Source organism: Coregonus lavaretus (assembly GCF_964263955.1).
Source record: "Coregonus lavaretus genome assembly, chromosome: 14".
NCBI lineage: Eukaryota > Metazoa > Chordata > Actinopteri > Salmoniformes > Salmonidae > Coregonus > Coregonus lavaretus.
This window is the reverse complement of record NC_140001.1, coordinates 30,843,371-30,861,919: the sequence shown is the minus strand read 5'-3', so window position 1 is coordinate 30,861,919 and position 18,549 is coordinate 30,843,371. Positions and strand designations below refer to the sequence as shown.

The following is an 18,549-nucleotide window of genomic DNA, read 5'->3' as shown; positions in this document are numbered from 1 at the left end:
CTTTGTACCCCACACATACAATTATCTGTAAGGTCCCTCAGTCGAGCAGTGAATTTCAAGCACAGATTCAACCACAAAGGCCAGGGAGGTTTTGGAATGGTTCGCAAGGAAGGGCACCTATTGGTAGATTGGTGGTAAGAAAAGGCAGATATGGAATATCCCTTTGAGCATGGTGCAGTTATTAATTACACTTTGGATGGTGTATCAATACACCCAGTCACTACAAAGATGCATGCGCCCTTCCGAACTCAGTTGCCGGAGAGGAAGGAAACCGCTCAGGGATTTCACCATGAGTCCATTGGTGATTTTAAAACAGTTACAGAGTTTAATGGCTGTGATAGGAGAAAACTGAGGATGGATCAACAACATTGTAGTTACTCCACAATCAAAAATTACAGAGTGAAAAGAAGGAAGCCTGTAAATAATACAAATATTCCAAAACCTGCATCCTGTTTGCAATAAGACACTAAAACAATACTGCAAAAAATGTGGCAAAGAAATTAACTTTTTTATTTTGAGGGGCAAATCCAACAAAACATCACTGAGTACCACTCTTCAAATGTTCAAGCATGGTGATGACTGCATTATGTTATGGGTATGCTTGTCATCGGCAAGGACTAAGGAGTTTTTTAGGATGAAAATAAACGGAATACAACTAAGCACGGGCAAAATCCTAGAGGAAAACTTGGTTCAGTCTGGGAGACAAATTCACCTTTCAGCAGGACAATTACCTAAAACACAAGGCCAAGTCTACACTGGAGTTGCTTACCAACATTGAATGTTCCTGAGTGGTCTAGTTACAGTTTTGACTAGAATCAGCTTGAAAATATATGGAATGACTTGAAAATGGCTGTCTAGCCATGATCAACAGCCAACTTGACAGAGCTTGATTTGTAAAAGAATAATGGGCAAATATTGTACAATCCAGGTCTGCAAAGCTCTTATAGACTTACCCAAAAAGACTCAGCTGTAATCTCTGCCAAAGGTGATTCTAACATTTATTGACTCAGGGGGATGAATACTTATCTAATCAAGATTTTCTATAAAAAATAATAAATACTATCCCACTTTGACATTAGAGTATTCTGTGTAGATCGTTGACAAAAAATGACAATTAAATCAATTTTAATCCCACTCTGTAACACAACACAATGTGGAAGAATTCAAGGGGTGTGAATACTTTCTGAAGGCACTGTAGATAATAAACAGAGTAGCAGCAGCGTATGTGAAGAGTGTGAAAGAGTGTGTGTGTGGTGTCAATATGCATGTGTGTGTGTGTGTGTGTTGGAGTGTCAGTGTAGTATGTGTGGGTAGAGTCCAGTGAGTATTCATAGACCTGTGCAAGCGAGTCAGTGAAAAAAAGCAGGTCAATGCAAATAGTCTGGGTATTCACTTGATTAACTGTTCAGCAGTCTTATGGCTTGAGGGTAGAAGCTGTTCAGGAGCCTTCTCGTCCCAGACCTGGGACAACAGTCTATGACTTGGGAGGCTGTAGTCTTTGACAATTTTCTGGGTTTTCCTCGGACACCGCCTGGTATAGAGGTCCTGGATGGCAGGGAGCTCGGCCCCAGTGATGTACTGGGCCGTACGCACTACCCTCTGCAGCGCCTTACGGTCGGATACCAAGCAGTTCCCATACCAAGCGGGAATGCAGCCAGTCAAGATCCTCTCAATGGTGAAGCTGTAGGACTTTTTGAGGATCTGAGGGCCCATACCAAATCTTTTCAGCCTCCAGAGGGGGAAGAGGCGTTGTCGTGCCCTCTTCACGACTGTCTTGATGTGTTTGGACCATGATAGGTCCTTAGTGATGTGGACACCGAGGAACTTGAAGCTCTCAACCCGCTCTACTACAGCCCCGTCATTCACACCTGCACAGTTGGAGCTCGGAGCTCAAGTATTTAATTGTACACGGCAACTAAATCTGCGACCGTACGCATGTGACTAAATAAAAATCTAATCTAATGTAAATGGGGGCGTGCTCGGCCTTCCATTTCCTGTAGTCCACGATCAGCTCCTTTGTCTTGCTGATGTTGAGGGAGAGGTTGTTGTCCTGGCACCACACTGCCAGGTCTCTGACCGACAAACTTAATGATGGCGTTGGTGTCGTGCGCGGCCACGCAGTCGTGGGTGTTGTGCAGGCTTTTGTTCCAGCCCATCCCAGAATTAGGTGTGTTAGTTCTAGGCTGCACATACAGTGGCCTTCCAAGATCCCATATGCCCACCCCTGCCCTAATGGAACCCAAAGACTGTCTGAGATAAACTCATTTGATCCTGACCACATGTGCAGCTACATATCTGAGTGGGAATAGATGCCTCCCAAACCATATTCCCTATATAGTGCACTACTTTTGACCAGAGCCCTATATATGAGTACTCACTAAGTAGACGTCGAGCACTGAGCCGTCGTCCGGGTCCATGTCCACCTCTACATCCATGGTGCTCTGCTCTGACGTCAGACAGATGGCGCTGTCCTCCAGGGTGAATGTGGAGCTGGACGCCATGTGATCTCTAAAGGGACACAGGAGAACAAGACACACATTTACATTTACATTTACGTCATTTAGCAGACGCTCTTATCCAGAGCGACTTACAGTTAGTGAATACATATTTTTTTATACTGGCCCCCCGTGGGAATCGAACCCACAACCCTGGCGTTGCAAACGCCATGCTCTATCAACTAAGCTACATCCCTGCCGGCCATTCCCTCCCCTACCCTGGACGACGCTGGGCCAATTGTGCGCCGCCCATGAGTCTCCCGGTCGCGGCCGGCTGTACCAGGATCTAGTGGCACAGTTAGCACTGCGATGCAGTGCCTTAGACCACTGCGCCACTCAGGACACCTACATGAGTAGACATACAAAAGAAAGGCTGAGTCCCAATATGGCATCCTATTCCCTACAAAGTGTCATTATTTTGTCCATAGTGCACTACTTTTGACAAGGCTCATTGGGGCTCTGGTCAAAAGAAGTGCACTATGTAGGGAATAGGGTGACATTTGGGATGAAACCAAACATTACATAACACACTCCTTCCCAAGTAGAGGCTTGGTACCAACTGGTGTGTGGTGGCCAGTGGGTTCCGTTTGGATGAAGCCAATATGGTTTTGTTTATTAAGTGGATCAAAATAAAGGGATCGTTCTTGAATTATGGTGGCATTTGGGCATGGCATTTTGGAAAAATATATACTTAATTTTTCTAGATTTTGTAAATATATCTTCCCATTCTAAATCAACTAATATGGTAGCTTAATTACATTAAATGTTTTGTATCATTATGATGACATTGTGCCACCAGTAGGAGTAGTAACACAAATGATGATAACACCAATGAGACATTTTAAGTGAATGAGGATTTTCTGAATGGAGGCTGCACATGCTTGAATCTATGGATATCAATCCTTTAAAAATAATTTACTAAAGTGATATGATTAATAATTTAGCTCACAATGTTATTTCCCTTCATTTAAAGTGATTTACACCAAGTGACACTTTGGATTTAGACACACCAAATTATCTATGGAATCCTCAACTTCATGACATAGTAAAAGGGTGTGAGTAGCTAATACTTTTCTTTAATATAGACCCCTCCCCCGTTTGCCACTGGAAAGTATGTTCAAGGTCCTTTTACAGTATATCTTTGTAATGAGTGATTTTCAAGGTGGTAACACCAATTACATAAAACTGGTGGACACATTATACTATTAAAAAAACAACACTTTTGTTCACTTTCTAGCATTCAAAATAATAGACAGATACAGTCCCTAGTGAAAGACTACACACCCCTTGCAGTCTTCACATTTTGCTGCCTTAAAATGGATTACATTGGATTTCTTTCTTACCTATCTACACAACCTACTCCACATTTTCAAAGTGAAAGACAAATTATAGAACACCCCCCCCCCCCAATTAAAAAAATAAATAATTAAGATGTATTGATTGCGTATGTCTTCACACCCATTTTAGTCATTTAGCAGACGGTCTTATCCAGAGTGACTTACAGGCGCAATTAGGGTTAAGTGCCTTTCTCAAGGGCACATCAACTGATTTTTTCATTTAGTCGGCTCTGGGATTCGAACCAGCGACCTTTCGGTTACTGTCCCAACGCTCTTAACCATTTTTCTACTTCATATTCATCATCTCCAGCACCACCCCAACATCAACATATGTGAAAATGGCGCGTTTCTATTTTTTGTAGTAAAAAAGATAGAGGAAGATAAGTGTTTCCAATGACATCATCAACCAATTAGTAGACAATTAGTAGGCAATGCCTACTCATAATTGGTTAAAATCACACAATGATGTCATTGGAAAGACATATCTTCCTCTATCGTTTTTACTACAAAACATAAAAACACACAATTTTGTTGAAATGTCCCTTTAAACGCTAGGCTACCTGACACCCCTAAGTTAATACTTGGTGGAAGCACCTTTGGCAGACATTACAGCTGTGAATCATATTGATTAAGATTCTACCAACCTTGTACAACTCTAAGGGCAACATACACTACCAGTCAAAAGTTTGGATACACCTACTCATTCCAGGGTTTTTCTTTATTTTTACATTGTAGAGTAATAGTGAAGATATCAAAACTATGAAATAACACATATGGAATCATGTAGTAACCACAAAAGTGTTAAACAAATCAAAATATATTTTATATTTGAGATTCTTCAAATAGCCACCCTTTGCCTTGATGACAGCCTTGCACACTCTGTGTTACTGTCATACAGACAGTAACACAGTGTGAAACTGTCTGTATTTTAAAGTATTGTGATGGTAGCGTCATGTTCTGGGAATGCCTGTCACTGGCAGGGACTGGAGAGTTTGTCAGGATCAAAATAAATATGAAAGAAGCAAAGCCCAGGTAAAAAGTTAGAGGAAAACCTAACCCTGGGATAACTAATATTTATCAGCAGGACAATTACACAAATGTTAATGCCAAATACACACCAAAATGGCTTTCTAAGGGGTTTTGAGTGTTTCTGAGTTGTCCAGTCTCTGTCCTGACTTAAATTAACTTGAACTTGAGCAATTTCGACAAAAAACTATGGATACATGTTGCCCTAAGAGTTGTGCGAAGTTTATAGAATCTTATAAAAAAGTATACACAGCTGTAATGGCTGCCAAAGCTGCTTCCACCAAGTATGAACTCTGGGGTGTGAAGACATATCCAATCAATAAATCTTAGTTTTTTTATTAATTAGGACAATTTTCTAAAATGATCATTCACTCTGAAAATGTGGAGCATTTTGTGTAAAATGTTTAAATTAATTTTAAGAACTCACAACAGGATATGAATGAATCTAGGGCAGGGAATTCTGGGACATTCTGTTTTATGTGAAGCTCCTTTACTGGGCTATGGACATCTAAAAACAGTCCCCAAATAATCACCTCCTGATTTAGGAAAATAAACGTCCATGAAAACACAGCATTGTGAACAGCAGGGGGCACTGGGTGCTGGCGTAAATCTGAAACAGGCCGTTTCCTTGCTGCATGTCACCTGACTTTGCTTAAATTGAGGAATGTGTTTACCATTTTATGGCATGTTATTGCCTACCCCTCTTAAAGGTGACACACACACACACACACACACACACACACACACACACACACACACACACACACACACACACACACACACACACACACACACACACACACACACCTCAGAGCACAAGTCTGTTCCTGACTGATAGGGATATGTACATACACAGTGAAAGTCACCGTGGCAGCAAATGACACCATTTTTCATCTAAACAATGCCTCTTAATCAGACCTCCTGAAAGCCTTGAGTCAGATATTCATGAAAGACATTACTAAAACAATTGAGGGCAACAGACAGGTGCCTGAGAAGGGAGCAAGCCCAGGCAGGCCTCAGAATGGAGGCTTTGAGTTAGAGTTAGAACCTGACACTACTGGACAGACAGACAGAGAGCACTGGGGGGAGAGATGAGATGAGAGGAGAAGAAACGGTTCTTTCTAGAGGGAGGTTAGAATTTTAAGTCCATGGTTTATGGACTGCACTGCATCTGAACTCAATGTGGGTTGAACACTTAGAAATGTCCAGCAGGTCTTCCTGGGCATCTTTAGTGTATAACTGGCACAAAGCCTGACGAATCTGAGTCACCTGTTCCATGTGGCTCGTCACCACAAGGTGTGGGGGCAGAGTCCTATGTTTTCCATCAGGCCTCCCAGGTAGCTCAGTGTTTCTAACCTGTTATTATCTACATTCTACTCTTTCCATCACATTCTCCCCTCAGGGGAAGCCTTATGGCAGGCAGGGCTGATCAACTCAGGGGCCCTGCTGGTGATCTGATCATGAGGGTTTGTTGGTTCCGTCATTGATTTGCTCAATTGTTCACTCACCTGGTGTCCCAGGTCAAAATCATTGGTGCCAATATTTACAAAAGAGTGTAAATATATCCAATTGAATTGGGCCTTTGAGAAGACAGGTGGAAGTGGAAGGGGAGTCTTCAGGTAGAGGGGTGGAGGGGAGACATGGAGGGTAAAGATGGAACAGAGGTAGACGGGGGATAGAGGTACCTGTCTTCAGACTGGGTCTCCAGGTTGACAAATATGGAGGAGGAGGAGATGGTTCCCATGGAGGAGCCCTCGTAGAAGGACGAGGTGGCAGGGACTAGGTCCGGACGCAGGTAGGAGCCAAACACTGGGAGAAACACACAAACACACAGAAAGCCATGACCTCACTGAGAGACAAACACAACTCCATGACCTCAGTGATCTATTAGTTTAAAAACGTGATCTAAAGACAGAGTATAAACCTGATGTCGAAGCCACAGGACAGAACATGTGTGTTTGATTTAGTCTAATTAGATGAGATAATAAAGTGTGTATAAAACAATTATGTAAGTGTCCCTGCATGAACCTTCTATCCCTCAAAGTAGTTTGAGTAGAATTGGTTAACTGGAATAGAGTAAGCTATTAAAAATTAAACAAAAATGTTAAATTGCTTTATGGCAGGGATCATCAACTAGATTCAGCTGTGGGCTGATTCTTTCTTGAGCGGATGGTCAGGGGGCCGGAACATAATGACAACCGCAAGAAGCCCAAACAGATATCATATTTGACCTTGCATATATAGTTTTAAACCTTGCTTACATTTATATACGATCACATATATCTCTCTATTATGTGTGGGAATACTTTAGAACAGATACAAATCACTTGGAGCTGGTTTGCTGGTGTTTTTACAGTCTTTTATGTCCCCCCCAAAAAAAACTTTGGGGGGACAAATAAAATCACCTGTGGGCCAAATTCGGCACAGGTGGGGACATGGTATGTTATGTGATGGTTGTACATAGTGTACCAGGGTGTTGTTGAGTTAAAACAGGATAAAATAGGATTTCCTATTAACTAAATAAGTTATGTTGCAATATAAACCAAGACTTCTCTCTGGCTTATTCAGAAGTCTGCACCCTCATCTCTTCCTGTAATATTGGCCAACAGTGGTGTTACCTCAGAGGAAGATCAAGAGTCATGAAGCTTAGTGGCTACTGCTGACAGGGTCCTGATTCTAACCCAGCCAGCCTTATACCCCCCCGCCACTGGAGTCAGGGCCTGATAATGGATCCCCAAGAGAAAAAGAGCGAGGGATAACGCTAACTCAGTCACACACACACACACACACACAAACGGGCTGGCTGTTAATAACAGGATAGACTGTGTTTTCGTTCTGGTGAGGCAACATTTCACTGAGGCCTGGAGGTGGACAGAAGAGAGTTTTATGGCGCTACTGAAGGACCAGTTTACAGGGACCAAGTGGTTCTAAAAGGTCCAGATATAGAGATGTGTTCTACATGACAGATCTGGGAAGTGAAAGTGACTTCTGTTTGGTGCTTTTGGCTCAACCTCCAAAAGGGAAATACAACACATGAATGTGTGGATGATTGATAATAGTGTGCTGCTGGTCTACCTTGTCCGTCAAGACTGGCCAGACTGCGTGCTCCTCCCAGCCGGTCCCGACTCTCCTCCTCCTTCTCCTCCTTCTGAGAAGACAGGATCTCCTGAGAGAACGACTTCAGAGCAGGGATGGACGTACGTGCTCTCTTAGAAGGGGAGAACCGAATGGCTGCAGAGAGAGAGAGAGAGAGAGAGAGAGAGAGAGAGGGGAGTCGGTAAATGAGTGGTGGGGAATAGAGAAGGAAAGAGGAGGGAAGGAAGAGAGGAAAATAAGGAGAGAGTGAGGGGGTAGGGGAGAGAGTGAGGGGATAGGGGAGAGAGTGAGGGGGTAGGGGAGAGAGTGAGGGGGTAGGGGAGAGAGTGAGGGGGTAGGGGAGAAAGTGAGGGGGTAGGGGAGAAAGTGAGGGGGTAGGGGAGAGAGTGAGGGGGTAGGGGAGAAAGTGAGGGGGTAGGGGAGAGAGTGAGGGGGTAGGGGAGAGAGTGAGGGGGCAGCAACAGAGAGAAATAGGGAGAGATGGAGGGAACAGATTATCCTGATTGCAACCATTATCGTGCAAAATCAGGCTCAGAGCGTCTGTCCCAAATTAGCAATAAAAGGATCAAACTGTTAACGCATAATGATCATTACACAACTGTCCCCCAGACATTCCATTCTGACTCCCAAGCAGAGCATGAAATCCTCTCCCCTCCCCATCGTATCTAACTGTGCAGAAGCATTGGCATAATAATACCAAGCACGTAAATCCCAAATCATCACAGAAACCATCTTCATTAAATCAGCGTTCCACACTGTTACGTAACACTGCTTTATTTAATTTAACATGCAACATCATTGAGAACCAGTGTCAGGAATCTACACTGAGTGTACAAAACACTACACAGGTAACCTGACAACACAATCACTTCCTCTCACAGGGGAAAGGTATACTGTACATCAACACAACTGTGTTGTTGCTTTCAACACAGCTACTTCTATATATTTACTGGAAGGTTCGGTTTTGTTCAACATAACTTTGATTATTTGAAATCAGCTGTGTAGTGCTAGGGCAAAAACCAAAACATGCACCCCTTGGGGTCCCCAGGACAAGTTTGGGAAAAGCTGACCTACAGTGTCTATACATCATATCCAATCCACAATCACCTGATATTGCAGGTAAGAAATAAATCAAACTAGGAATCTGTACAAACATAAGATTTCCAATAGTTTACAGTTGACTTAACTGTACGTGCCACACCGACGTACTGTTATTGAAGGATTAACCCGTCTCAGTCTCTGGGTCAGCCCTCATACCAGGGTTGGGCTAATTTTTTGCCTCGAGGGCCACATCGGGATTTCGAAATTGAACGGAGGGCCGCACAGACTTTTTTTTACTGATTTGTTTATCAAAATCAATTTGCGGGCCAGAAATAGCGCAGTTATTTGAAAATATATATGTCCATTCAACATATATATATATATATATTTTTACTCAAACCTCCCGCAGGCCGGATTAAATAGGCACCGTAGTTTGTCCACCCCTGTCTCAAACCATCTTTCCCACTACCCTTGTTTTCTGGTCCCAGTGCCTGGCATGTGTGCCAGTTGAAAGTCCTAACATAAATACAGGTCTCCCTGTCATAGGGGACTGAGGAACAAGAGCCAGCAGACTTACTCTGAGTCTTCCGGAACACCGAAGTGCTCATGAACTTGAGGAATCGGTTGGCATAGAAACCGGGCCTGTGCACTGATACAGAGTCCTGAGCACAGAACAGAAGACAATAAAAGCTTTCATCAGAGAGGGGTATTTTAGATCAATAAGAAAGTAACCTATGAATGGTGTGTATTCAGAAGGACACATATCAGATTTGCAGCATTTCAACTTACACCGTCGTAGACCAGGGCTTTCCACGAGTGTTCCAACTTCTTAATGAATCTGAGGTAAAAAACAAGAAGCCTTGTCACAAACGTAGCTCGTAATGCAACAAACCCAACCCCCCACCAAGCCCCATCATCCAAAACCTGAGATCCTTCCTTTTGGCACCAAACACAGAACAGGAACCACAGCAATTTTAGGTTAATGTTACGTAAAATGCTCCCCTTCTAGTTACATTTTACACTTGAATTGACAGGTCCTGAGGTCAGCTTAGAGATGCTGAGATACGGACAGGGAATAGCATTAGGGACACTTCTGTCTCTCTGGCCTTAGAGGCTTTTCACACTGAGTAGCTTATCTCTCTCTCTTTCTTTCTTTCTCTCTCTCTCTCCCTCTCTCCCTCCCCCCTCCCCCCTCCCTCCCTCCAGCATAGTTATACCTGTAGGACTGCAGGATGTCAATGATGCCCAGGAAAATAAGCAGCTTCTCTTCTTTGTGTGATTTGGCAGGAATTCCACCCATCCTGAAATACAGCACAGTAAATACAGGTCTAGTCACAGAATGTAGTCAGTCAGGATTAAATCAAATCAAATTGTATTTTCCACATGCGCCGAATACAACAGGTGTAGACATTACAGTGAAATGCTTACTTACAAGCCCATAACCAACAATGCAGTTTAAGAAAAAAATTAAAATAGCAAATAATTAAAGAGCAGCAGTAAAATAAAATAACAGTAGGGAGGTTATATACAGGGGGTACCAGTACAGAGTCAATGTGCGGGGGCACCGGTTAGTCAAGGATTATCTGCCAAGTCATCCAGTAAACATTCACCTCAAGGCTTAAAAGCATCTCAGTGAAGACACACATTAAGGCTGGGTTTTGATCATTCGAGTGTTTGTGAGAGTTTTGCCATGCATTTTTCAGTGTATGTCAGTGTGTACGTGTAAATGTCATCAAACTATTACTGTGTATATGATTGTGTATGTGTGTTTGTATGGGTAGTATGCCTGTGGTGAGTTGACTCACGTGTCGTCTGTGGTGTGGGCCTCGGCAGCCTTGCCGTCCCCCTGGATAGACTCCATGGCTGTGGAGTAGAGGACCCTCTGGGCCACGGGCCGCTTGCCGTCCCCCCCTGCTTGGCCCAGCTCGCCCCCCTCCTTTGGGCTCTGGTCCAGGACATGCACGGCCAGGAGCAGACTGTAGTCCATGATCTTAAAGCTCTCCAACACCTGCAGCACACAACATGAAACCACACGGTTAATCACCATGATCTGAAACAACATCACATCAACCTGTTAGCTAGCAAAGAGTGGAAATGCAGTTGGTGCTGTCTTGGCCTTGCTCTTAGTCCTCAAATGGCCAGTATCAGCCACAGGTGTGTAAGTAAAACATTTTTTTTAAATCATCTGGTTTATTGACGTGTGACCAAATATAAATAGGCAATAGTGATATTCTATTCTATTCTATTTTACTATGTTGACCAGAAGCTTTAGTTACACAGACCTGAAAAGTACAAAGTGTTTCATTACCCTGAAGATTTGGTGCCTCAAACACCAAAAATAATTGAAGAAATCTTTCTGCAACTGATTGTTGAGCTATATAAAGAAAGGTGTTGCTCTACGGCTGAGTGATGTGTTAAATATTGACCCGTGTGAGTGTGAGGGGCCTTCTGCCCTCTTGTCTCTGTTCCCAGGTTTTCTCAGGCCCCAGGTTTCCTCTCACTGCTCAAACAGAACGGTCACATGACACCAGAGGTTTTTCAAAAAACACAATCTGAAAATGGGGTCAAGGGCGCAATCAGGCCTCTAAGTACCACTGCAGGGTGGTTTTAGTCTGGCTTGGCTGACGGTGGTTTTGCATGCCAAATGTGTGTGTGTGTGTGTGTGTGTGTGTGTGTGTGTGTGTGTGTGTGTGTGTGTGTGTGTGTGTGTGTGTGTGTGTGTGTGTGTGTGTGTGTGTGTGTGTGTGTGCGTGCGTGCGTGCATGTGTGTGCATGTACGTACATGTGTGCAGACGCGCTTGCATGGAAAGTCATAATTTCTATGGTGCTATCAGCCATAATAAGATTAGCCATTTTTGGATGCAAATTTGATCATCTAGTTTGCCTGATTTTCCATAATTGGACCACAGGAATCATCTCATTTTAAGCATTACTGTGCCAATCCCCCAAATTAATAACATTTACATTTAAGTCATTTAGCAGACGCTCTTATCCAGAGCGACTTACAAATTGGCCCTGTCTGTCTGTGTGTCTGTCTGTCTAAGAGAGACGACAACAAAATAAGAAAAAGGAGCACCAGGGAAGTAAACAGATCTGTCATAATGGGGAACACTCAGACAAATGTGGCTTGGCTGCAGACCTAAAAATTACAAGAATGTTCATCATGATCGTCATGGTAGCCCCTAAAGTCAGCACGTAGTTGGATTTCGTAAACAGTATTTCCAACATCAGGTACATCCCAAGTGGCACCCTATTCCCTATGTAGTGCACTAGTTCAAAAGTAGTGCACTATAAAGAGAATAGGGTGCCATAAGGGACTCAGCTATCACTATCCCTTATATGGAATTGGCCAACAGAAAACAGGCTGAGGAAAAGGACCACAACAGAGCCAGATAATCGGCCTTTTGTGATCTAATCAAAGTAATGTGACCTAGTATGTCCAGAATGAGGATCTTTGTTAATAGAGACTGTAACACAAACACACACTTACTAGGAGTAGACAGCAGGTTATAGGTCAGCAAATATGGCCTTTTGATCTCTTATCATATCACTGATGTATCTGTAACTAGAATCCATTGATGTGGTAAAAGGAAACATGGGACATGACTGAGCACCCACAATAAGATTATAGAACAGCTATGTCCTGGGTATTCCCCATGGTAAAATGTGTCTTTATTTTTGCTTTATAAAGTGCATTGTTGCTGGTTGTTTAATCATGGTTAATTATTTATTTACTGTCCTTATATGACTAATGTAAATCACGAACACAAGCCCATACACACACACACACGCACGCAGACACACACACACACACACACTCAGAAAACACTTGTGCTCTTGTTCGAGCGTTGCCTTTTCCATGTATTTGATTTGCATCTGTTCCTCCTGACTCCCCCGTTCCTATTCAAAGGCAACTATTTTGAATAGACCCACACACCAACCTGCCCACAGTAGGCCATGTGACTTCCAGCTGACCTGACCACCTCTTCTTGCCAGGCAAACCATCACTACACAAACAATACTGCTGCCTGCCTTCATCAGGTTGGCTTCTATACTACTGCAATGGGACCTTATTATAAGCATTAAAGTGTGTGCATCCTTTTTCATTTGATGCTTAGCAGTGATGTCTTTTGCCAAGGTACAAAGTCGGTGTTCGTCCTCCCCTGCAATAAAGAGCATACCCAGCAAACCAGTGAAAGTTCCCAGAACATTCGTTAGGTTGCGGCAAATGTTCTCATAACACAAAAACTGTCCAGTTGTGCTGATGATTATACAATGTTTGTATAAATCATTCACCTGATGTTGCAAGAATGTACCCAGAACGTTGCTCTCACATTTTGTTGCGGCAGTATGATTTAAAAACATTAATGGTATACTGTGTTATTACATTATCTGGAAACCTAATGAGGTGGTTGTTACAGATGTTGTGCACAACATTTTAGTTAATGTTAGGAGTCCGCCTGGCCTTGCTGCTATTCCAGTTTCAACTGTTCTGCCTGCGGTTACGAAACCCCTACCTGTCCCAGACCTGCTGTTTTCAACTCTTAATGATCGGCTATGAAAAGCCAACTGAGAGACCTGAGCCCTAGGACCATACGTCGGGACTACCGGCCGTGGTGACTCCTTGCTGTCCCCAGTCCGCCTGGCCTTGCTGCTATTCCAGTTTCAACTGTTCTGCCTGCGGTTATGGAACCCCTACCTGTCCCAGACCTGCTGTTTTCAACTCTTAATGATCGGCTATGAAAAGCCAACTGAGATTTATTCCTGATTATTATTTGACCATGCTTGTCACTTATGAACATTTTTGAACATCTTGGCATGGTTCTGTTATAATCTCCACCCGGCACAGCCAGAAGAGGACTGGCCACCCCTCATAGCCTGGTTCCTCTCTAGGTTTCTTCCTAGGTTTTGGCCTTTCTAGGGAGTTTTTCCTAGCCACCGTGCTTCTACACCTGCATTACTAGCTGTTTGGGGTTTTAGGCTGGGTTTCTGTACAGCACTTCGAGATATTAGCTGATGTACGAAGGGCTATATAAAATAAAATTGATTGATTGATTGATTGATTGAGGAGAACATTCCAAGGATATTTCATTAAAACATTTTCTGATAAAAAAAAAAAAAATTGTATCAAAAATATTTGTTCAATGTTTTTGGGATGCTATCATCCTAATGTTAGATAAAACCCTAACTAAAACTTAATGGGAATCTTAGCTAATGTTCTGGGAATGTTCCCCGTTTGCTGGTTAGGCAATGTGAGCCAACAATAACTACAATCACTTAAACATAATATCCACACACTGTAGAAGTTCATCTTGTATTTGACTTCAAACTGCTTTCTGTCTTCAGAGTTTCTGGAAAAGTGGATGGAAAAGTATTAGGGAGAATCTATCTTAACAAGTCTTCAGTAAGTCACCCTTTTACAAGATTCCCTTATCCTTGAACAAATTATCTTTGATGTAACACAGCACATCCAAGCCATGTCTGAGTCTCTCCTCTGGATCAGTCTCTTGAGAGGGTCTGTCTTTGAAACCTCACAGTACAGCATGGCCCACTTACAGAGACACTAATACACTGGCACCCTTTGAAGACAGGAATGACAGAGAGACTCTTTACATTGCAGTTAAAACGTGGAACCAGCCATACCTTTCATGAAAATCACATTCTCAGCATTTACATCTCCATTCCATGTTAACATTTCTAATTCAACAAGTAGATTTTTGGTTAGGCGTTAGTAGCCAGATCCAACTCTAGCCAAAGTAGTGCACTACATGGGGAATAGGGTGTCATTTGACATCAGCCCTGGCTTGATTGGCTTTGTGAGAGAGGGCATTGTTGTCCCTGTCATGTTCCAATATAATTACAGATTCACATGACCCAGGAGGAGAGGAGGGGACCCATAAAAGGTTGTTTTTGTCTGACAACATGACCCGCCTCGAGTTCCATAACAATTATGCAACACAATTTACCCACCCATTCTGTTCGTGTATGGTGTGTGTGCGCGCGTGTATGTTTGTGTGTGCGTGCATGTGAGAGTATGTGTTTGTTTGTGTCTCAAGTTAATAGGGAGATTCCCAGACAAAAATATTTGTATACATCAAGCTAAATGCCACTCAATGTCCCTCTGCCCTAGTCAAAGACCTCAACACTCATAATTGGCAACCACTTACAAAACATTGTACCCGTTGCTAAACTGTCATTACAGTTTACATTGTCATCATCTCAACAACATCTCAGAGCCCAGCCATGCGGCGACAATGACATGACATTGCTCTCTGTTACAAGTCAAACACAAGCAGGCTTTCCTTCAGTCTCCCTCTCCCTCTAGTCATAGACATGGGCATGGTTTATTCATGTTCTCAGTTCATTCGCCATATGGAGGGCATCGAGGGAGCTGTTGTGAGATGAAGAGGGGAGAGGAGGGAAAGAGAGAGTACCCTACATTTTCCTCAGTGACCCACATACAGTACAGCAGTAGAGACTTCATGGTCCCTCCCTCTCTCATCTCACCCCTTACCTCCCCTTATTAACTCTAACCTCTTCCCTCCTATGTCCCCTTCACCTATGTCTCTCACGTCCCTCTCAGCCCCCCTCTATCCCTTCCTTTCCCCCTCTCCTGTTTTTCTATGCTGCAGCAGTCTCTGGGGCGAGGGGTTTACTGCTTACTCATGGAAACGGACAGAGATTTTGCTTAGAGAGCACTTTGCTTCCAGCTCAGGAAGGAAAGACAGGAAGCCGTGCCAATAACAAACTAGCTACGGAGTCCAGAGTCACTTACAGTACAACTACTGCATCCAACATAAAACACTGTTCCCTTTAGCTTTGTGCCTTCCTAGAAGAAGAAGATAACTACTTTGAAATACAGAGGATGTGAGAGAAGGAGGAGAGTGGGAGGGACGGAGAAAGAAAGATCCCTTAAAGAATTCAAACAAGAGGCCATCTTAGAGAGTCTGTGGCGGACTCTTATCTACTTGAGTTGTATCCAATAGAAAGTCAACATTGAGGAGTTTGTGAGTTTAGTGAGATGGGATGGGAGGAGAGGAATAAGCCAGCTATAGCAGCCATTGCCAAAGCCATCAAGGCATGACTCCAGGCGCTCCCAAAGGGGAGTCACCAGAAACACACAGGACTACCTGTTACCTAACAGGCCTGAACAAAAATATAAACGCAACATGCAACAATTTCAATGATTTTACTAAGTTACAGTTCATATAAGGAAATCAGTCAATTTAAATATATTCATTATGGCCTAATCTATGGGTTTCACGACTGGTCAGGGGCGCAGCCATGGGTGTGACTGGGACGACATAAGGCCACCCACTTGGGAGCCAGGTCCAGTCAATCAGAATTAGTTTTTCCCCACAAAAGGGCTTTATTACACACATAAATACTCAGTTTCATCAGTTGTCCGGGTGGCTGGTCTCAGACGATCCCGCAGGTGAAGAAGCCGGAAGTGGAGGTCCTGGGATGGCGTGGTTAGACGTGGTCTGCGGTTGTGAGGCCGGTTGGACGTACTGCCAAATTCTCTAAAACGAAGTTGGAGGCGGCTTATGGTAGAGAAACAAACATTCAATTATCTGGCAACAGCTCTGGTGGACAATCCATTCCTGCAGTCAGCATGCCAATTGCACGCTCCCTCAAAACTTGAGACATCTATGGCATTGTGTTGTGTGACAAAACTGCACATTTTAGAGTGGACTTGTATTGTCCCCAGCACAAGGTGCACCTGTGTAATGATCACGCTGTTTAATCAGCTTCTTGATATGCCACACCTGTCAGGTGAATGGATTATCTTGGCAAAGGAGAAATGCTCATGAACAGGGATGTGCACAAAATTTGAGAGAAATAAGCATTTTTTGCCTATGGAAAATTTCTGGAATCTTTTAATTCAGCTCGTGAAACATGGGACCAACACTTTACATGTTGCGTTTATAGTTTTGTTCAGTATATATACCCCTAACACCTTGCTACTCATGCAGACTAACTCCATTCATTAAGTCACCACTTGTCGTTTCCTGTTGAAAAACAGCTCAGTTGAGCTATTTTCAGAGTCTCCAATAAAATAAGAGTAGTAAACCTGGTTAACGGAAGCCATGATGTTGTTGTGGGGGAGTAAAATAAATGCCCTTGACAATCACATCATAGGCTATAACGTTGCAAAGGTTTCAAAGGCTGGATGCCTGTAACAGGAAGTGCGTCTTCCATCCAGTTCCTGGTCTCAGTGGCTCTGTGTGTCTACGTCCTGATGTCTACATCCTGGTTGGAGACAGAGTAAAGCACCCGGGGGTAGGAGGCAGACAGGGGAACGCTATAATGCTCTCTCTGTCAGGGACAACACACACTGTTACAACATATGCCTAACAGCCTCTAGGATCAGCTAACCCTCCACAAATACCAACTTTAACTATTTGTTGAAAATGCTAAACTGACCTAAGATCAGTGTCTAGGGGTAACTTCATGCTCCTCCCACATGAGATATGTCCCGTCATCCCCTCAGAGCTAGCCCAAATCAAATCAAATTGTATTTTTCACATACGCTCTGAATACAACAGGTGTAGACTTTACCGTGAAATGCTGACTTAGGAGCCCTTTCCCAACAATGCAGAGTTAAAAAGTACACAAATGTGCACGATTTGTAAAAAAAAAAAGAAGGAAATACTAACACAATAAAATAGCAATAACGAGGCTATATACAAGGCGTACCGATACCGAGTCAATGTGCTGGCGGTACGAGGTAGTTGAGGTGATTTGATACTGTATAATAGATAAATAAGGCCATTCACCATTGTCAATCATTATGTAAACACCATCTATATGATCTGAGATCAGGTCATCACCTGAGGCAGTCCACATTAGGTGTTTTTTATGTGTTTTTTCCTGTTTCCACCAACTCCATTTTCAATTCACAAACAGGTAGTGTAGTTGTGAACAGAGCACAATAACAACAGAGATAGATATATAGTAGTGCCATAGACCAGTGGTTCTCAATCCTGGTCCTGGGGACCCAAAGGGGTGCTGGGTGCACATTTTTGTTTTTGGCCTTAGCACTACACACCTGATTCAAATCATCAAAGCTTGATGATGAGTTGCTCATTTGAACCAGCTGTGTAGTGCTAAGGCAAAAACTAAAATGTGCACCCAGGACCAGGATTGAGAACCACTGCCATAGATCCATGGTTCTCTAAGTTGACTTGTTATGGTCTTCTTTGTTCTACGTACATTTTAGGAGTGGTAAAGTAGCTCCTGGCTCCTACTCAGAACAGAGTTGTGGTGTTCTGTTAAAACAATAACTCTGATCCCACTACTTCACTAGATTAGACAGGACAATCTGGTTATTGCTCTGAAATAGACAAGAATGCAGCCTCCTATCTTTAGAGTGGTGCTCTCTCTTACTTTCTCTCTCTCACGCTGCTGGGAACATTTCTTAATCACATTCAGTGTTTGGAAAACTGTCATGGAACTGAAACAGAGCACAGAGCTCCCAATGAACCCACAGTGGAAACACGCAATCCCAGTGCCAAATGCTGCAGAAAGACACAGTCCCCTTTCTCAAAACA

At 43.2% G+C, this 18,549-nt stretch overlaps 1 protein-coding gene across 1 annotated transcript in view; it reads right to left on the bottom strand.

The window, feature by feature from the left end:
• Positions 1 to 18,549, bottom strand: part of LOC311141413 (phosphatidylinositol 4-phosphate 5-kinase type-1 beta-like) — a 36,962-nt gene that overhangs the window by 2,109 nt on the left and 16,304 nt on the right. The window contains exons 7-13 of the mRNA XM_084176736.1: positions 10,801 to 11,003; positions 10,213 to 10,296; positions 9,785 to 9,833; positions 9,573 to 9,657; positions 7,934 to 8,089; positions 6,544 to 6,667; positions 2,379 to 2,508 (exon numbers count right to left, since the gene is read on the bottom strand). Coding sequence (XP_084032862.1) covers positions 2,379 to 2,508; positions 6,544 to 6,667; positions 7,934 to 8,089; positions 9,573 to 9,657; positions 9,785 to 9,833; positions 10,213 to 10,296; positions 10,801 to 11,003 — 831 coding nt within the window. The remainder of the gene's footprint in view (positions 1 to 2,378; positions 2,509 to 6,543; positions 6,668 to 7,933; positions 8,090 to 9,572; positions 9,658 to 9,784; positions 9,834 to 10,212; positions 10,297 to 10,800; positions 11,004 to 18,549) is intronic.